Source organism: Salvelinus namaycush, chromosome 42 (genome assembly GCF_016432855.1).
Source record: "Salvelinus namaycush isolate Seneca chromosome 42, SaNama_1.0, whole genome shotgun sequence".
In the NCBI taxonomy this organism is placed as follows: domain Eukaryota; kingdom Metazoa; phylum Chordata; class Actinopteri; order Salmoniformes; family Salmonidae; genus Salvelinus; species Salvelinus namaycush.
This window is the reverse complement of record NC_052348.1, coordinates 18,591,552-18,609,189: the sequence shown is the minus strand read 5'-3', so window position 1 is coordinate 18,609,189 and position 17,638 is coordinate 18,591,552. Positions and strand designations below refer to the sequence as shown.

Sequence of the window (17,638 nt, the reverse complement as noted above, 5' to 3'; positions counted from 1 at the left end):
GTAAAGTAATTGGTAGCTTGGTAAACTATATTTTCAGAGTAGCTTCCCCAACACTGTGGTAAATGCAGATGGGCAGATGGTCATCCCTATACTGCATCAGTTTGGCTACGGGTGATAATGCTTATTGCTAATAGCATACCTGATAATATGGACCATGCATAGTCTATGTACATAGTCCAATATGTTTAAAATAATAATATATATATATATTTTTTTACAAATATGCTATTGGGCTCATTTCCCTAACCCTAACCTAGATGTGACTCTGTATGGTCCATGTCTTCGACAGTGTTATCAGCTGTGTTGCTGTTGGCTCTTGTTGTTTTGTCGCTAGCTCCGATCGCCGCTGGAGATGAGACAACAATACACACACATGTTAAAAATTATGACATGCTAGAGCAGGGGTGTCCAACATTTCAGCCTAAAAAAAGGTTTAGTATACACTCATGGTAGGCATTAATAATTTGTTTCTTTGGATTGTCATTTGCTGTTGCTACTATTCCTGGCCCATTACATACTTTTTCAGTTAACCGATTCATTAAAGATGTTCACCTCTGAAAGGTTTCTAAGAAAAAATGTTTCTCTGATAAAAAGGGTATTAGCTGTGACAAAGGGTTCTGTAAGGTGACAAAGACTACACATCAAACTGTTTGAATCCATTTTTTATTTTAAATCACATTACCTCCAGACCACATACTTGCCATTGTCTCAGAAGTAGGGTTGAAAAATTCCTGGATCTTTCAATAAATTCCATGGTTTTCCCTAAATAATGCTAAATGGAGTGTCCCATAAATACATAAAGAATAATACTAAATGGAGTGTCCCGTAAATACATAAAGAATAATGCTAAATGGAGTGTCCCGTAAATACATAAAGAATAATACTAAATGGAGTGTCCCGTAAATACGTAAAGAATAATGCTAAATGGAGTGTCCCGTAAATACATAAAGAATAATGCTAAACGGAGTGTCCCGTAAATACATAAAGAATAATACTAAATGGAGTGTCCCGTAAATACGTAATGAATAATACTAAATGGAGTGTCCAGTAAACACGTAAAGAATAATACTAAATGCTCTGAGGCCAGGTTGCAACCGTCTTGCAGACCAGAGTGGGCTGGCTCGCAAAATGTAACTCCGTCAGTTGGGAGAGACTGTGGGCTCGTTCCTCTGCACAGACGTTGCTGCCTGGATGGGTATTTATCAGCTAACCACATAATAGTTGCGTTCCCCTGCTCAGACGTTGTGTGCATCAACCAATGGTTGCGTGCTACGTCATCGACTGACAGATTGCTATGACGTATGATGTGGTCAGCAAATACGTAAAATACCTATCCAGATATTTGTAGGATCTGGCGGGCGTCAGCAATGCCTGGGCATAGGAACGTGCCCCACAGTTATAGCAATCTGTCTGTCGATGACACTGTAGAGATGGTCTTATTCAGATTTTTAGATCAGCGGAGCAGAATAAGTGGGCTTTCTGCCTCAAAAAGATATCGGAGTGAAATGTTTTGTGTATGGATCTTCAAAGCAGAGTGCCTATCAAGGGGGTTATCTCTGGGGTGGCGCATGAAGTGCGTGCAGATGAAATACCTGAGGATGTAAGTGGAGTGGTTGGTGCACGTCAACTGACCCGTATTGGTAGATGGAGTGAAGAAACTCACTTCATCCATACTTTTCCTCTTTGATTAAGAGTCTCTCCCTTCTCGTGTAAAGTCGGGCTACATGAGATACCATGTAAGAGCCTTCATGCATAAACCTCTTCAGTGTCAAAGATTTTGTCATCTGGCAAGTAAATGCAGAACGGAAGAGTATCGAATGCCAGCGGAGGTTATATGTTGCAATTGTGGTGGGGAACATGCACCCAAATTCCTGGGTGAAGGAGCCAGAGGTGGCCTGGGTGAAGGAGCCAGAAGTGGCCTGGGTGAAGGAGACAGAGGTGGCCTGAGTAAAGGGTTAGCCAGCTTGTGTCCTATCTGGAGGCGGAGAGACGAGTCGAAGGAGTGAGTAGCATTGAATATGCAATGGTAGTAGAGCCTGCACCAGTGAATATTGCTCGACAACCTAGGGAGTTAAAAAGGTGGACTTTGTATCGTATTTTAGTTTTTATGTGTGATGTCTGTCTTTTCCCCCTTTCCTACTATGGATTTTTTTGTTTGTTTACCACCCGTACAGTAGGAGGCGGCATGCACCTCTTGACGCTTGTTTGCGGACCGCCATTATACATAAGAAAAAGAAAAGGATGACACAATCATTGGTTGATGCATGCAACGTCTGCGCAGTAGACGTCAGTTCGAAGACAGTACATTATAAAGATAGGCAGAAACTGCTTCTCCAATAGAAATCCCCCATCACGCTTGTAGGCGATGTTATCTAGCTAAACTCATGCGCAGAAACATGTCATCTGGTTTTACTGTCAAAGACGTTCTCATTGTTACTGTCGTCTCGCGCAATACTGCGCATGTGCAAACCGTAAACTCAAAGGCACTCGTTCGATATAAAATAGTTTTTGACGAAAATGAAAACGTGTCAGTTTGTCATTTTCACGAGGTTGGAGTAATACCATGTTCAACTACTTAAGACATTGGCTCGAATCTAGGTTTTGCCTTTAGATTTCGAGAAAATGAACAACTAAGGAATAATTTGTCACTTCTCTCATACCCCAAACCCCGACCTGATCTGCTTCGCAAGCGTTCCTGGAAGTCTCGTGATGTTGCGCCTTTGGGTTTAGAAACTGTGGATTATGTAGCTGTCTTTTTCCAGCAACGGTTTCAAAAGGCTAGTAATTTACAATACCTGGTTGAAAATTACAACGTTCTTGTTATTATAACCAATTTGTATTTTAATTTATGTATGTAATTTAGTAAGAGCAGCAGCTACCGTCTCAGTCTGGGACTAAGAGAGTCGTCAATGGACAACTGCAAATTCATTAGGATTATAAATTCTTCCGATGAGGTGAGTTGAAAAATATCTAGCCTAATGTTACTGTATCTATCTAGCCAGTAGATCCCGACCCTAGCATTATGCTTGTTTACACTGAGCTGCACTGGGTTCGGAATAAAAGCCAATTTATGCTTGATCCTAAAATGTGAAATATGGTCTAGGCTTTTTATGGAGTGTGTGACGCAATTGCGGGGCATGCAGATGCCAAATCAAGCTCCATACCACATGCCCTTGCACATCTCACATTTTGTATCTTCTTCAATGAGTTTTAATGGTTGTTGGCATTGAATAAATATTGCATTACCGCCACCAACTAGACTGGAGTATAACTCCCTTACTCTTTGCTTGGAAAAAAAGGTAGAAATCAACAAATACACTACCATATAACCCAACACTCGTTAAAAACCCACCACCATATTCTACTAAATCTAGTTGTACCTCAGGCCAATAGCCTGAAAGGATGGGACACCACCGATCAACACCCTGTAACTCTTCTGATGTCAAATCTCGTACACCCAAATACTTCTCTGCATATAATATTACTGAAGCATATATCACTTGTTGGCCTGTCCATTTGTACTGGTACAGAGCTACTACTTACACCACTTCTCTCAGGATCCCTCCCCCTTGACCCATCTTCCTATAATTTCTTCACTGCTTCCGCATATGACAAGTTCTGCAATACTCTAACCCTGGTAGCCTCAACCTGCCTCACTCTCACCGGACATTTCTGATCCCCAGCCCCATGGGCACCCCTACAGATAACACATACATACCGCTTCTTTCCCCAATGCTACACATTCATTTTGTCTCATGACCTACTGCACACTTCTCACACCTAGGAACCTCTCTCCTACACTCTGCTGCCACATGCCCATAAGCTTGACACATGTAACAACGTAATGTATTTGGTACAAAAGCTAGTACGGGATAACTGATACACTATATATACAAAAGTATATGGACACTCCATCAAATTAGTGAATCCAGATATTTCAGCCACACCCGTTGCTGACAGGTGTATAAAATCGAGCAAACAGCAGTAGACTTTCAACATGGCACCGTCATAAGATGCCACCTTTCCAACAAGTCAGTTCGTCAAATTTCTGCCCTGCTAGATCTGCTCCGGTCAATTGTAAGTGCTGTTATTGTGAAGTGGAAACGTCTAGGAGTAACAACTGCTCAGCTGTAAAGTGGTTGGCCACACAAGCTCACAGAACGGGACTGCCGAGGGCTGAAGTGTGTAAAAATCGTCTGTCGTTGGTTGCAACACTCACTACCGAGTTCCAAACTGCCTCTGGAAGCAACATCAGCACAATAACTGTTCGTCGGGAGCTTCATGAAATGGGTTTCCATGGCTGAGTAGCCACACATGCATAAGATCATGCGCAATGCCAAGCGTCGGCTGGAGTGGTGTAAAGCTCACCGACATTGGACTCTGGAGCAGTGGAAACGCGTTCTCTGGAGTGATGAATCTCGCTTCACCATCTGGCAGTCCATAGGACGAATCTGGGTTTGGCGGATGCCAGGAGAACGCTACCTGCACCAATGCATAGTGCCAACTGTAACATTTGGTGGAGGAGGAATAATGGTCTGGGGCTGTTTTTCATGGTTCGGGCCCCTTAGTTCCAGTGAAGGGAAATCTTAATGATACAGCATACAATGACATTCTAGATTATTATGTGCTTCCAACTTTGTGGCAACAGTTTGGGGAAGGCCCTTTATTTTTTCAGCATGACAATGCCCCCGTGCACAAAGCGAGGTCGATACAGAAATGGTTTGTCGAGATCGGTGTGGATTGGCCTGCACAGAGCCCTGACCTTAACCTCATCAAACACCTTTGGCATGAATTGGAACGCTGACTGCGAGCCAGGCCTAATTGGATAACATCGGTGCCCAACCTCACTAATGCTCTTATGGTTGAAGAAAGCAAGTCCCTGCAGCAATGTTCCAACATCTAGTGGAAAGCCTTCCCAAAAGAGTGGAGGCTGATGTACCAGCAAGGGGGGGACCAAATCCATATTAATACCTATGATTTTGGAATGAGATGTTCGACGAGCAGGTGTCTACACACTTTTGGTCATTGAGTGTATGTTCTAACGTCACTTTGTCGGGCAAAGACTCAACATCAAAACGCAAAAGAACAGACAACGACTCTGTTTCTCCACTCAAGCCACCCTGTCTGCGTCGCACCAAATAACGAGCATCACAAACACCGGAAATATTTATCTTCAGTTGGTCCACTTTCACATTTATCGCTACGCCAGTAATCACTCGCCCTTTTCTTGAGAGCGAAAACAATTCACATCTCTTGTCCCCAGTCGTTTGATGCGGAGCACCTTCTCCCTCTCACCAACAGAAACACAAACAATTATCACAAGACCACTTCGGGTTACCTTCACCGATTCCACGGCACATAACTCCGTTTTAACCCACCCTGAAAACACAAATGGATCAGCCAAAAGGCAAGGTTCCACTTTTTCCAAAAATGTCACTCCTACCATCAGACTCAACCTGACCCTCGGTGCCTCTGGCTCGGATAACTTCACCACACCTACCACCTCCGATACTTCGCCCTCATTCACTTCCATTTCTCCTCCTGTCTTCGATCTGGCGTACAGCTCACTCTGCTTACACTCTACCTCCCTCCCTCTACCTCCCTCTTTCTCTTCAACCTCTTCTGCCCCCCCCCATTCCTCCTCTGCAATTCAAGTATGTCTCCTTATGATAATACTACATTTCTCCTGACATGCATATTGCCCTCTCAAGCGATGCCATTCCCTGCTTGCTCCAGCCCTACACCTTTAACTACGTCACAAGTGCAAATTACCACAATTTGTAACAATGTGTCGGGCTTCCATATAGCTCTGCGTTGGCATGACTTGTTGACAGTAGGTGGGGGCGGTACGTCTTGTGTAAACACAAACTCACTTCCTTCCCAATAGCTCTGCTGTGCTCCGCTAAGTGCAAGAAGTATGAAAGCCATGACGTCTGCGGGAGGCTGCATCGCAGTAAATGCTGTACGGCCTCTTCAGCTGTCGGATTGACCATATAAGAATTTGTTCTTAACTGACTTGCCTAGTTAAATAAAGGTTAAATAAAAATGAGGTATGTTGTTTCTGACCCATATCTCGCGCCGGCTCCGCAGTGTCTTAATAGTCCTTTCTCTCATTTCCGGGGTTGGGACATACACTACCGTTCAAAAGTTTGCTGTCACTTGATTTTGACCATGATTTTTAAAGAAAAGCACTTTTTGTTCATTAAAATAACATCAAATTGATCAGAAATACAGTGTACACATTGTTAATGTTGTAAATTACTATTGTAGCTGGAAACGGCTGCTTTAAAAATAAATAAATAAATACATTTTTTAATGGAATATCTACATTTATCAGCATCCATCACTGTGTTCCAATGGCATGTCACATCAACTGTGAAGAGGCGACTCTGGGACGCTGGCCTTCTAGGCAGAGTTAAAAGCCATATCTCTGTCCAGTGTCTGTGTTCTTTTGCCCATCTTAATCTTTTATTTTTATTGGCCAGTCTGAGATATGGCTTTTTCTTTGCAACTCTGCCTAGAAGGCCAGCATCCCCGAGTCGCCTCTTCACTGTTGACGTTGAGGCTGGTGTTTTGCGAATATTATTTAATGAAGCTGCCATTTGAGGACTTGTGAGGCATCTGTTTCTCAAACTAGACAATCTAATGTACTTGTCCTCTTGCTCAGATGTGCACTCCCACTCCTCTTTCTATTCTGGTTAGAGCCAGTTTGTGCTGTTCTGTGAAGGGAGTAGTACACAGCGTTGTACGAGCGTCAGTTTCTTGACAATTTCTCGCCTTCATTTTCAGAACAAGAATAGACTGACGAGTTTCAGAAGAAAGTTATTTGTTTCTGGCCATTTTGAGCCTGTAATCGAACCCACAAATACTGATGCTCCAGATACTCAACTAGTCTAAAGAAGGACAGTTGTATTGCTTCTTTAATCAGGACAACAGTTTTCAGCTGTGCTAACATAATTGCAAAAGGGTTTTCTAATGATCAATTATTAGCCTTTTAAAACGATAAAATTGGATTAGCTAACACAACACAGGAGTGATGGTTGCTGATAATGGGCCTCTGCACGCCTATGTAGATATTCCATAAAAAATCAGCCGCTTCCAGCTACAATAGTCATGTACAACATTAACAATTAGCCTAGTGGTTAGAGAGTTGGACTAGTAACCGAAAGGTTGCAAGATCGAATCCCCGAGCTGACATGGTAAAAATGTGGTTCTGCCCCTGAACAAGGCAGTTAACCCACTGTTCCTAGGCCGTCATTGAAAATAAGAATTTGTTCTTAACTGACTTGCCTAGTTAAATAAAGGTAAAATAAAACATTCTACTCAATTTGATGTTATTTTAATAGACACATTTTTTGGGATTTTCTTTCAAAAACAAGGACCTTTGTAAGTGACCCCAAACTTTTGAACAGTAATGTACATTTTGGCGAAAATCTGGGAAATCCTATGTCCGGTGTCAGGTGTATGGTATTTTCTCAATAGAAATGACGTGAGCCAAGAAAATAGATCAGCTTCTCGTTAGCTAGCTAACGTTAGCTTTATTATAGCTATATAGTGTTCGGTGTACTGTTGTTTTGAAATAACATTCTATATATTTATTTGATTGTATACTTTATATAGTCTTAGCAATGTCTTTGGCAGCAAGCTAAGCATTTTTAGCTAGCTTTGCAAATGTTAGCCTAGTTAGCTAGCTAGCATCAAGTGTTGGTGATAGAAAAATGGCCGTAGACGCAACTCTAGCTTAGGTTAGAAGAAAGACTGACGTTTATTTTTTACTGGAGAATTACTTTTCAATTCATTTTGATGCACCTGTAGAACAAGGAGCTAGTTAGCAAAGATTTTTTATATCTGTGCCCTTGGTGTACAACAGCTTCTATTACCCATGAGAGATAATGTCATCATGGTTTGATAGGCCTGAGACCCCAGTGCAGCGCAATGTAAACAAGTGTAATGGTAGGGTGGGAATCTTCTGGCTAGCATAGCATGGACAAACCTAACACAAATGAAAGTTTATGTAGTTGCTGTAATATTTGAAGATGGGGATTGGACCACTCGTCCGGATAAACATTAGCTAGTTATCGGTAAGCTATCTAACGTTAACAGTTAGCTATCCGCTTATCTAGAAGACAGCGGATGTTCCTGAGTGGCCGAGGTAGATTTTAGTCAAAACTATGGCAAGGCCTGATAATGGTTGTATAGCAATGATCAACCACTCCAGACCACCTTTTCTCATCACACAGAGACGCATACAAAGCTCTCCCTCGCCCTCCATTCGGCAAATCTGACCATAATTCTATCCTCCTGATTCCTGCTTACAAGCAAAAACTAAAGCAGGAACTATCAGTGACTCGCTCAATACAAAAGTGGTCAGATACCACGGATGCTACGCTACAGGACTGTTTTTCTAGCACAAACTGGAATATGTTCCGTGATTCATCCAATGGCATTGAGGAGTATACCATCTCAGTCACCCGGCTTTATCAAAAAGTGCATCGACGACGTTGTCCCCACAGTGTACGTACGTACATATCCCAACCAGAAGCAATGGATTATTGGCAACATCCACATCGAGCTAAAGGCGAGAGCTGCCACTTTCAAGGAGCGGGACACTAATCTGGACGCTTATAAGAAATTCCTCTAAGCCCCCAGACGAACCATCAAACAGACAAAGCGTCAATACAGGACTAAGATTGAATCCTACTACACCGGCTCTGACGCTCGTCGGATGTAGCAGGGCTTGCAAACTATTACGGAGTACAAAGGGAAACCCAGCCTACCAGACGAGCTAAATACCTTATATGCTCGCTTCGAGGCAAGCGACACTGAAGCATGCATGAGATGTCAACAGTCAATAGAACTTTGTCTGATGAATCTAATGTGAAGGGGGGCCGAAGGAGACAGGAATGAGTAATCACTTCCACGGGCTGATCACGCATTCACCATGCGCCTTCACATGAGGAGGACCTCCGTTCCACCGCTCTTCTGAAGTCAATTTAATTTTCCGGTTGGAACGTTATTCAAGATGTATGTTAACAACATTCTAAAGATTGATTCAGTACATCGTTTGACATGTTTCTACTGACTGTTACGGATTTTTTTGGACAGAGGCGCGTTGTGACTTTGGAATTGTTTACCGAAGGCGCGAACCAAAGTAGCTAATTTGACATAAATAACGGACATTAACGAACAAATGAAGCATTTATTGTGGACCTGGGATTCCTAGGACTGCATTCTGATGAATTCATCAAAGGTAAGGAAACATTTATCATGTATTTTCTGGTTTCTGTTGAGTCCAACATGGCGGCTAATTTGGCTATTGTTCTGAGCTCCGTCTCAGATTATTGCATGGTTTATTTAGTCCGTAAAGTTTTTTTGAAATCTGACACAGCGGTTGCATTAAGGAGAGGTATATCTATAATTCCATGTGTATAACTTGTATTATCATCTATATTTATGATGAGTATTTCTGTTGAAACGATGTGGCTATGCAAAGTCACTTGATGTTTTTGCAACTAGTGAATCTAACGCGTCAATGTAAACTCAGATTTTTTTATATAAATATGAACTTAATCAAACAAAACATGCATGTATTGTGTAACATGAAGTCCTATGAGTGTCATCTGATGAAAATAATCAAAGGTTAGTGATTAATTTTATCTCTATTTCTGGTTTTTGTGAAAGCTATCTTTCGCTGGAAAAAATGCCTGTGCTTAGTGTGGTTTTGTGGTGACCTAACATAATCGTTTGTAGTGCTTTCGCTGAAAAGCCTATTTGAAATCGGACACTTTGGTGGGATTAACAACAAGATTACCTTTAAAATGATATAAGACACATGAATGTCTGAGGAATTTTAATTATGAGATTTCTGTTTTTTGAATTTGGCGCCCTGCACTTTTTTTTGTTTTTGTCATATCGATCCCGTTACCGGGATTGCAGCCATAATCAACCTACTCAGATTTGCTACACACATAATATATTTTCTCAATTTTCTAACATCTGTGGCATTGGCTCACAGGCAAACAGGCAAGGGAATAAAACAAATATTGCTAGAACCTATTTCTTGAATTCTAAATATCAGACATTTGAAAGCTCTAATTTTGACCTTCATAATACCTCTGATGGCAGTAACTTTACAAGCACTAATTATGGTCAATTTAGACTGAGAATAGTATCTAGTTATAGTAAGGGGTGAAGTAAGTATAGCCAGTTATAATTGTAAAGATTTAGCAGATTATAAAAAAAGATCAGTCTTCACATGGCTAAAAGAAAAGGAATATAACATATACTGTTTACAGGAAACTCACTCTACATTCTTAGATGAAGTTGTGTGGAAAAAGGAATGGGGTGGTGAAATAATTTTCTGTCATTGACAAAGGAACTCAAAGGGTATGATGATATTACCAAAAATTGTCGATCTGAATGTGCAAATAGTCAGGAATGATTCGCAAGGAAGGTGGATCCTTTTGAATATGAAAGTGGACGAAAATTGATTTGGCTCATTAATATATATGGTCCAAATCAGGATCCACACTTCGAAAACATTTATACCAATTTATTGAACTTACAGGCAACAAATGATCTTATCATTATGGTAGGAGACTATATGTTAGGGGAATTTTATAATTCCTTTATGTACTCATTAATTAAAATCAATCTGTCTATTTCTAAGAATTTGTAAGATAGTTATTAACATAAAATAGACAGGGTCCAGTCTTATTAGAATTAGATAATAGTATTTATTCTCGTGAGCGCGCTCCCATTTAACCACAAACAACAGTTTATATACAAAATATGACGTCATTGGTTACAGAATAAAGCTCCTCCTCTTGACCAAGATAAAACAGGTTCAAAAGTTCATTCCAACTCACCAGCGCGCACACACATGACACACAATATCATTTATTCTCCTGAAGGCTCACTATAATTTATTACCACTTTAGCAGACAACTCAAGATAATGGACACCTAAGAAGTTACTCACTGCCTTATCTAAACATCTCAGGGCTAATTTGGGTCGGTTCAACCATAGTTTAACGATCCTTTTTGCTTACTTTATAACCCTCACCACACACCTCTCCAACTAAGTTGGAATGGTGTTTATTATGTTTTAATTACTCCTTTTTCATGCTACATAATCCCTTCCTTATGAATTAACATGATTAATCAGATATAATAATAATACAGGGTAGAATTCAATTAGTTATAGTTTTATCTAAATGTAAACATTGTTTAGTCATTACTCATAAACTTCCTAACTCTATAACACAGTGTTAAGTACCTCAATGGAGCGTAAAGGTAATCACTCTACAAACTATCATCACGTGCCCTTAAGGAAATCACAAATATTATGGACACATTAGAAATAGTGGATATTTGGAGACTAAAAAACCCTGACCTAGTGAGATATACATGGAGGAGACTTAATCAAGCTAGTCGTCTTGACTACTTTCTTGTCTCTTCCTCTCTTGCATCAAAGGTAAAAAAAAGTTTTAATAGGAGACAGAATGTGATCGGATCATCATCTAATTGGCATTCACATAACTCTTATAGATTTTCCACGTGGACGGGGATATTGGAAATTTTATCAAAGTTTACTGGAGGACAACTTAGTTAAAAATAAGACAAAATAAATGTTCCAGTATAATATAGGTTCAGCAAATCCCCTTATTGTTTGGTATACCTTTTTAAATGTACCTTCAGGGGTCATTCAATTCAATATTCATCAATAATTTAAAAAAAAAGCAGTTTCTGGCTAAAGAGACTAACAAGGAAAATCCATGAACTAATAGTACAGGTAGATGGCAATAAAAACGATACTACAGAGATACAAAATAAGTTAGAGGAAAAACAAAAAGAACTTGAACTTATTCAAGAACGATCTAATGTAATCTATTACAAAAATTAAGCAAACTGGATGGAATATGGAGAAAAATGCACAAAATTCTTCCTGAATCTCCAATACAGGAATGCTAACAAAAATAATTTGCAGAATCTCGTTACTGAAAACGGAGTCACCTATGATTCTCCGAATGATATTTTAAAAGAGGAAGCTAATTATTTTAGGCAGATGCTCTCTTTTCTGTCTCATCCTCTCCCACTGAATGAAGATTACGGTAAGGAATTCTTTCCAAATTATTCAACAATTCTTTTTTACAAACGTACAGAAAGATCAGTGCGAAGGCCAAATTACAGAAGAATAACTTTGAGGCTATTAAATCCTTTCAGTCTGGAAAAACCCCAGGGCTTGATGGCATACCGGTAGAGGTATGTCAAGTATTTTTTGATATACTAAAAGCTCCATTGTTAGATTGTTTTAACTACTCCTATAGAAATGGTAGTCTGTCAGGTACTCAGCAGGAAGGTCTGATTTCTCTATTATTAAAACAAGACCCAGATGGCAAATATAAAGAACCAGTCTATCAAAAAAACTGGAGGCCCCTTGCACTTCAATGTTGTGATGCAAAAATACTAGCAAAATGCATAGCACTTAAAAGGGTTTTACTAGGTATTGTTCATCCTGATCAGACAGGTTTTTTACATGAACGATACATTGGAGATAATATACGACAACTACTAGAAATAATAGAACATCATGAAACGTATAAGAAGCCAGGAATAGTATTTATAGCGGATTTTGAAAAGGTATTTATAAAGTAAGACTGGATTTTATTTATAAATGCCTGGATTTTTTTCAATTTTGGTAATTCTCTTATAAAATGGGTAAAAATAATGTATAGCAACCCCAGGTGTAAAATAGTAAATAACGGCTACTTCTCAGAGTTTTGAATTGTCAAGAGGAGTTAAACAAGGGTGTCCGCTGTCACCATATCTATTCGTTATGGCCATCGAAATGCTAACTATTAAAATCAAATCCAATAACAACATTAGATGATTTTAAATCAATGTCTCATTGAAGATCTAGGTAACTTTTCTGTACTCTCTGGACTAATTATGATAAGTTTACAATGTTACGTATTGGATCCTTAAAAAATACAACTTTTACATTACCCTGCAGTTTACCTATAAAATGGGCTGATGGTGAAGTAGACATACTCGTTATTTACATCACAAAATATATAAATAAGCTCTCCACAATGGTTTTCAATAGAAAACTTGTAAAAATAGACAAGATCCTGCAACCATGGAAAGGTAAATACCTTTCTATTTATGGAAGAATTGCCCTGATTAACTCCTTAGTCATATCTCAGTTTACTCACTTATGGCGCAGCCTACTCCTGATGATTTGTTTTTCAAATCATATGAGCAAAAAATATTTTGCTTTATCTGGGAATCTAAACCAGACAAAATAAAATGTGCCTATCTATATAATGAATATGAATTGGGTGGGTTGAGATTATTAAATATAAAAGCACTAAACCTCTCTCTAAATGCTTCACTCATTCAAAAGTTTTATTTGAACCCTAAATGGTTCTCAAGTAGATTACTAAGAAAAGCTCATCCATTGTTTAAAAATGGCCTTTTTGCCATTGTGCAGATTGCCATTTTTTCAAAGTATCTCTCTTTTTCAAACAAGCATTTCAGAGCTGGCTACAATTTCATCCCCCTGAAAAGATAGAACAAATATTACGTCTGAATTCAAATGTGCTGGTTGATAAAATACATGTATTTATGGGAAAGATGTTTGAAACTGGTATTTTGTTCTTAAATTATATTGTAAATTGGAATGGTAGAGTTATGTCCTTCATGGAGTTATCAGAATTGTACGTAAAGGTCTGCTCAATCCAAAAGTACAACCAATTGATTACAGCATTGCCCCAAAAATGGAGGAGGCGAGTGGCAGCGGTAGGAGGTAGGGAACTGGTCTGTCTGCCCAATATAAAGGATCAAAACTGGCGGAGGAATTAAGGTAGCATAAATAGGAAAGTATACCAGTTTCATTTGAGGACCAGGATGTTGACAACTGTGCCATACAGATTGCAAAATAGTTGGGAAGAGATTTTTGATGTACCGATTCCATGGTACAGGGTGTATGAGTTGATATATAAAACAACGCAAGATTCAAGACTTTGTGCTTTTCAGCTGAAATTATTATATAGAATTCTTGCCATAAACAAAATGTTGAATATTTGGGGCATAAAATCATCGAAGCTCTGCGGATTTTGTTTTAAGGATACAGAATCAATAGAGCATGTATTCTGGTATTGGCCTCAGGTAGCCTGTTTCTGGTCATAGGTTCAGGAATGGCTGAAAATGCATAGCATTGATCTAAAATTGACCCTAGAAATAGTACTGTTAGGAGATCTGGAGAGACCGGGTCAGTAAATTACTAATACTCTTATTAAAAGTATTTATCTTCAAATCACAATCTGTGGATTCTATTCGATTAGATAGATTGAAATTATACGTAAAACATCCCCACAGCATGGAGCTCTGTCAGAGTGACCATCGGGTTCTTGGTCACCTCCCTGACCAAGGCCCCCCCCCTTGATTGCTCATCCAGAAGGTGAGGTCAGTACAGGGGTATCAAAGCTGGGACTGAGAGACTGGAAAAACAGCTCCTATCTCAAGGCCATCAGACTGTTAAACAGCCATCACTAGCACATAGAGGCATCTTTCTATATACATAGATTTGAAATCACTGGCCACTTTAATAAATGGAACACTAGTCACTTTAATAATATTTACATATCTTGCATTACTCATGTCATATGTATATACTTTATTCTATTCTACTGTATCTTAGTCTATGCCGCTCTGACATTGCTCATCCAAATATTTATATATTCTTAATTCATCATTCCTTTACTTAGATTTGTGTGTATTGGGTATATGTTGTGAAATTGATAGATATTACTCGTTAGATACTACTGCACTGTCGGAGCTAGAAACACAAGCATTTCGCTACACCCGCAATAACATCTGCTGAACACGTGTATGTGACCAATAAAATTAGACTTGATTTGGAATTCCTTCAACCTCACGACTTGGTTTTTGCTCTGACATGGACTGTCAACTGTGAAACCTTTTATATAGACAGGTGTGTGTGCCTTTCCTATTCATGTCCAATCAATTGAATTTACCACAGGTGGACTCCAATCAAGTTGTAGAAACATCTCAAGGATGATCAATGGAAACCGGATGCACATGAGCTCAATTTCGAGTCTCATAGAAAAAGGTCTGAATACGTATGTAAATAAGGTATTTCTATTTGTCATTATGGGTGTGGATTGCTGAGAAAAAAAACAATGTAATCCATTTTACATTAACACTGTAATGTAACAATGTGGAAAAAGTCAAGGGGTCTGAATACTTTCTGAAGGCACTGTATATCAGTGAATATTGATATACAATATACAGCAGAAACAATTAATATTATGCATCATTTTAGAAAATGCCACCAAACGGCATCAGAGTTAAGAGGTTATTGTTACGTGCAATAAGTTATCACACGCAGCTTTTTAAGTCAGTTTGATAGCGGGAAAATGCGCATATTGTTTTGAATGTGAATTTTGGAATATTTGCGTGAAAATCTGATCCCAGTTTAATGGAAAGGTTTCCATTAAATTGGGATCAGATTTTAGCTAATGACAAATTCATCATTGCGTTTAAACAATGTTTTCTGTTGTGTATTATCATGTCCTGAGACGTTCCTGTTCAGGTGACAGGGTCGGGATAATATCTAGATTGTAAATGTATTGTATTTGTTGTGATTTCCCTTCTCTTAATTGCTCTCTTTCTCCCTCTCTCACTCACACACTCTTACACAGATGTGAACATGGAGTCTTTCCAGATCTTCTCGTGCTCTGGCTGTCCGTTCTCCTATCACCTCTTCCTCCTCAAACACATAAAGAGATGTCACCATGATATGTATGTCAGACTGTTGAGGAGTGGAGAGATCAGAGAATCTCATGTCCTTCAGCAGCTCACAACACCATGGAACCACCACAGGTTCATTCAACCCAGCTCCCACCAGGAAACAGAAAGAGACGGACAAGGCACGGCCACGGCCACACCACAGTGTGGGGAGAGCGTCATTAAAGATCTTCTCAGAACACACCAACGCATTCACACAGGAGAGAGGCCGTTCCACTGCTCCCAGTGTGGGAAGAGTTTCAATACAGGGAGTGATTACAATAGACACCAGCTCACTCACACAGGAGAGAAGCCGTTCCACTGCTCCCAGTGTGGGAAGAGTTTCAGGGAGTCAGGAAATTTAAAGATACACCAGCGCATTCACACAGGAGAGAAGCCGTTCCACTGCTCCAAGTGTGGGAAGAGCTTTGGTTTCATACACGTTCTAACAGCACATCCAGCGCACTCACACAGGATAGAAACCGTTCCTCTGCTCCCAGTGTAGGAAGAGTTTGTCAAGAGTAATCTCAGAACACACCAGCACATTCACACAGGAGAGAAGATGTTCCACTGTTCCCAGTGTCGGAATACTTATATTCGAAATCTAAAGACACACCAGTGTTCTTAAAGAGTAAAGAAGATTTCACTTGTAAATGGGATGGTAATGTGACAATGAGATTCAGTAACTTTATATTCTATCAAGAAACATGACTGATGTCTTTTGTACATAGATACCAGGTTTGGGGTTAGTTCAGGAAGTACAATTTAAATTCCAATTCTCTTCCAATGTTTTCCAATTAGTAAAATTTGGAATTGACCCCAACTCGGATAGATCATGTTGAATTATTCTGATATGATATTCACAGAACTCACATTTGAATATAGTAAATTACGCATGTGTATATTAACTGTAAATATTTAACTAATCTTTGAACTGAAATGTATACCCCCTCTAATCATAAACATGGCAAGATTTAAATCTGTTTTTGATATCACAATAAAATACACATCTCCTCTCCTTTGTTGTTCCTCTTGTCAGATATTAGCAACTCACACCCAGAGAAGGATTCTCTCATCTTCATCATTCTATGTAGCAACTCACACCCAGAGAAGGATTCTCTCATCTTCATCATTCTATGTATTCACTGTTGATTGTCTGACTCCAAGTAGGGAGTTGTTTTGAGGCCAGTTTATTTTCTCTGCAAGGGCCTCATTTATAACCTTTGTGTAAATTTAACACTAAATAGCTGCATGTGCCATTTCTAAAAAGACTATGCATGCACAAAAATATAGATTTTTTAAACTTGATGCACCCTATAAATATGCATGTTTCCCCGTTTATAAATCAGACCTGTCGTAAAACTGTGTGGGAAAGGGCATTAAGACTCCGCCTGAAAAACGCCCATCAGTCACCTTTTATGGTGACAATAACGCCCTTATTTGCTGTGTACTTTGGAAGTATTAGAATTAGGCCAAGACCGAATGTAAAGGAAATAGCAATGTACTGCCAACTTGATCAAATGTCTTTGGAGGTGTTGGCAGAATGTTTTCTTTTGCAGTGACATTTGCTGTATCTGACCATTTCTGAAAGACTAAAACAATTACAAATTATTGTGGACATATAAACAGATCGTTTGAATGCAATAATGTTTGCATTCATTTTTCCCCAAACCTAAATATATTGCACTGCTGGCAAATTCTGAACCATCGTCTACTCTGGAAAAAAATTAACTACAGTACACACTTCAATGCGAAAGACCAACAGTCTGTTCACCTGTTAAATTCTACTGTAAGTTATAACCTGGGCTCTCTGTTGGATGTATGGC

At 39.4% G+C, this 17,638-nt stretch overlaps 1 protein-coding gene across 1 annotated transcript; it reads left to right on the top strand.

Moving 5' to 3' along the window:
• The first annotated feature begins 15,095 nt into the window (after positions 1-15,095).
• On the top strand, positions 15,096-16,820 carry LOC120035116 (zinc finger protein 345-like). Its single transcript, XM_038981909.1, has 2 exons — positions 15,096-15,135; positions 15,728-16,820. The coding sequence occupies exons 1-2, from the start codon at positions 15,099-15,101 to the stop codon at positions 16,315-16,317; spliced, it is 627 nt and encodes a 208-aa protein (XP_038837837.1). The 5' UTR covers positions 15,096-15,098; the 3' UTR covers positions 16,318-16,820.
• The last annotated feature ends 818 nt before the right edge of the window (positions 16,821-17,638 follow it).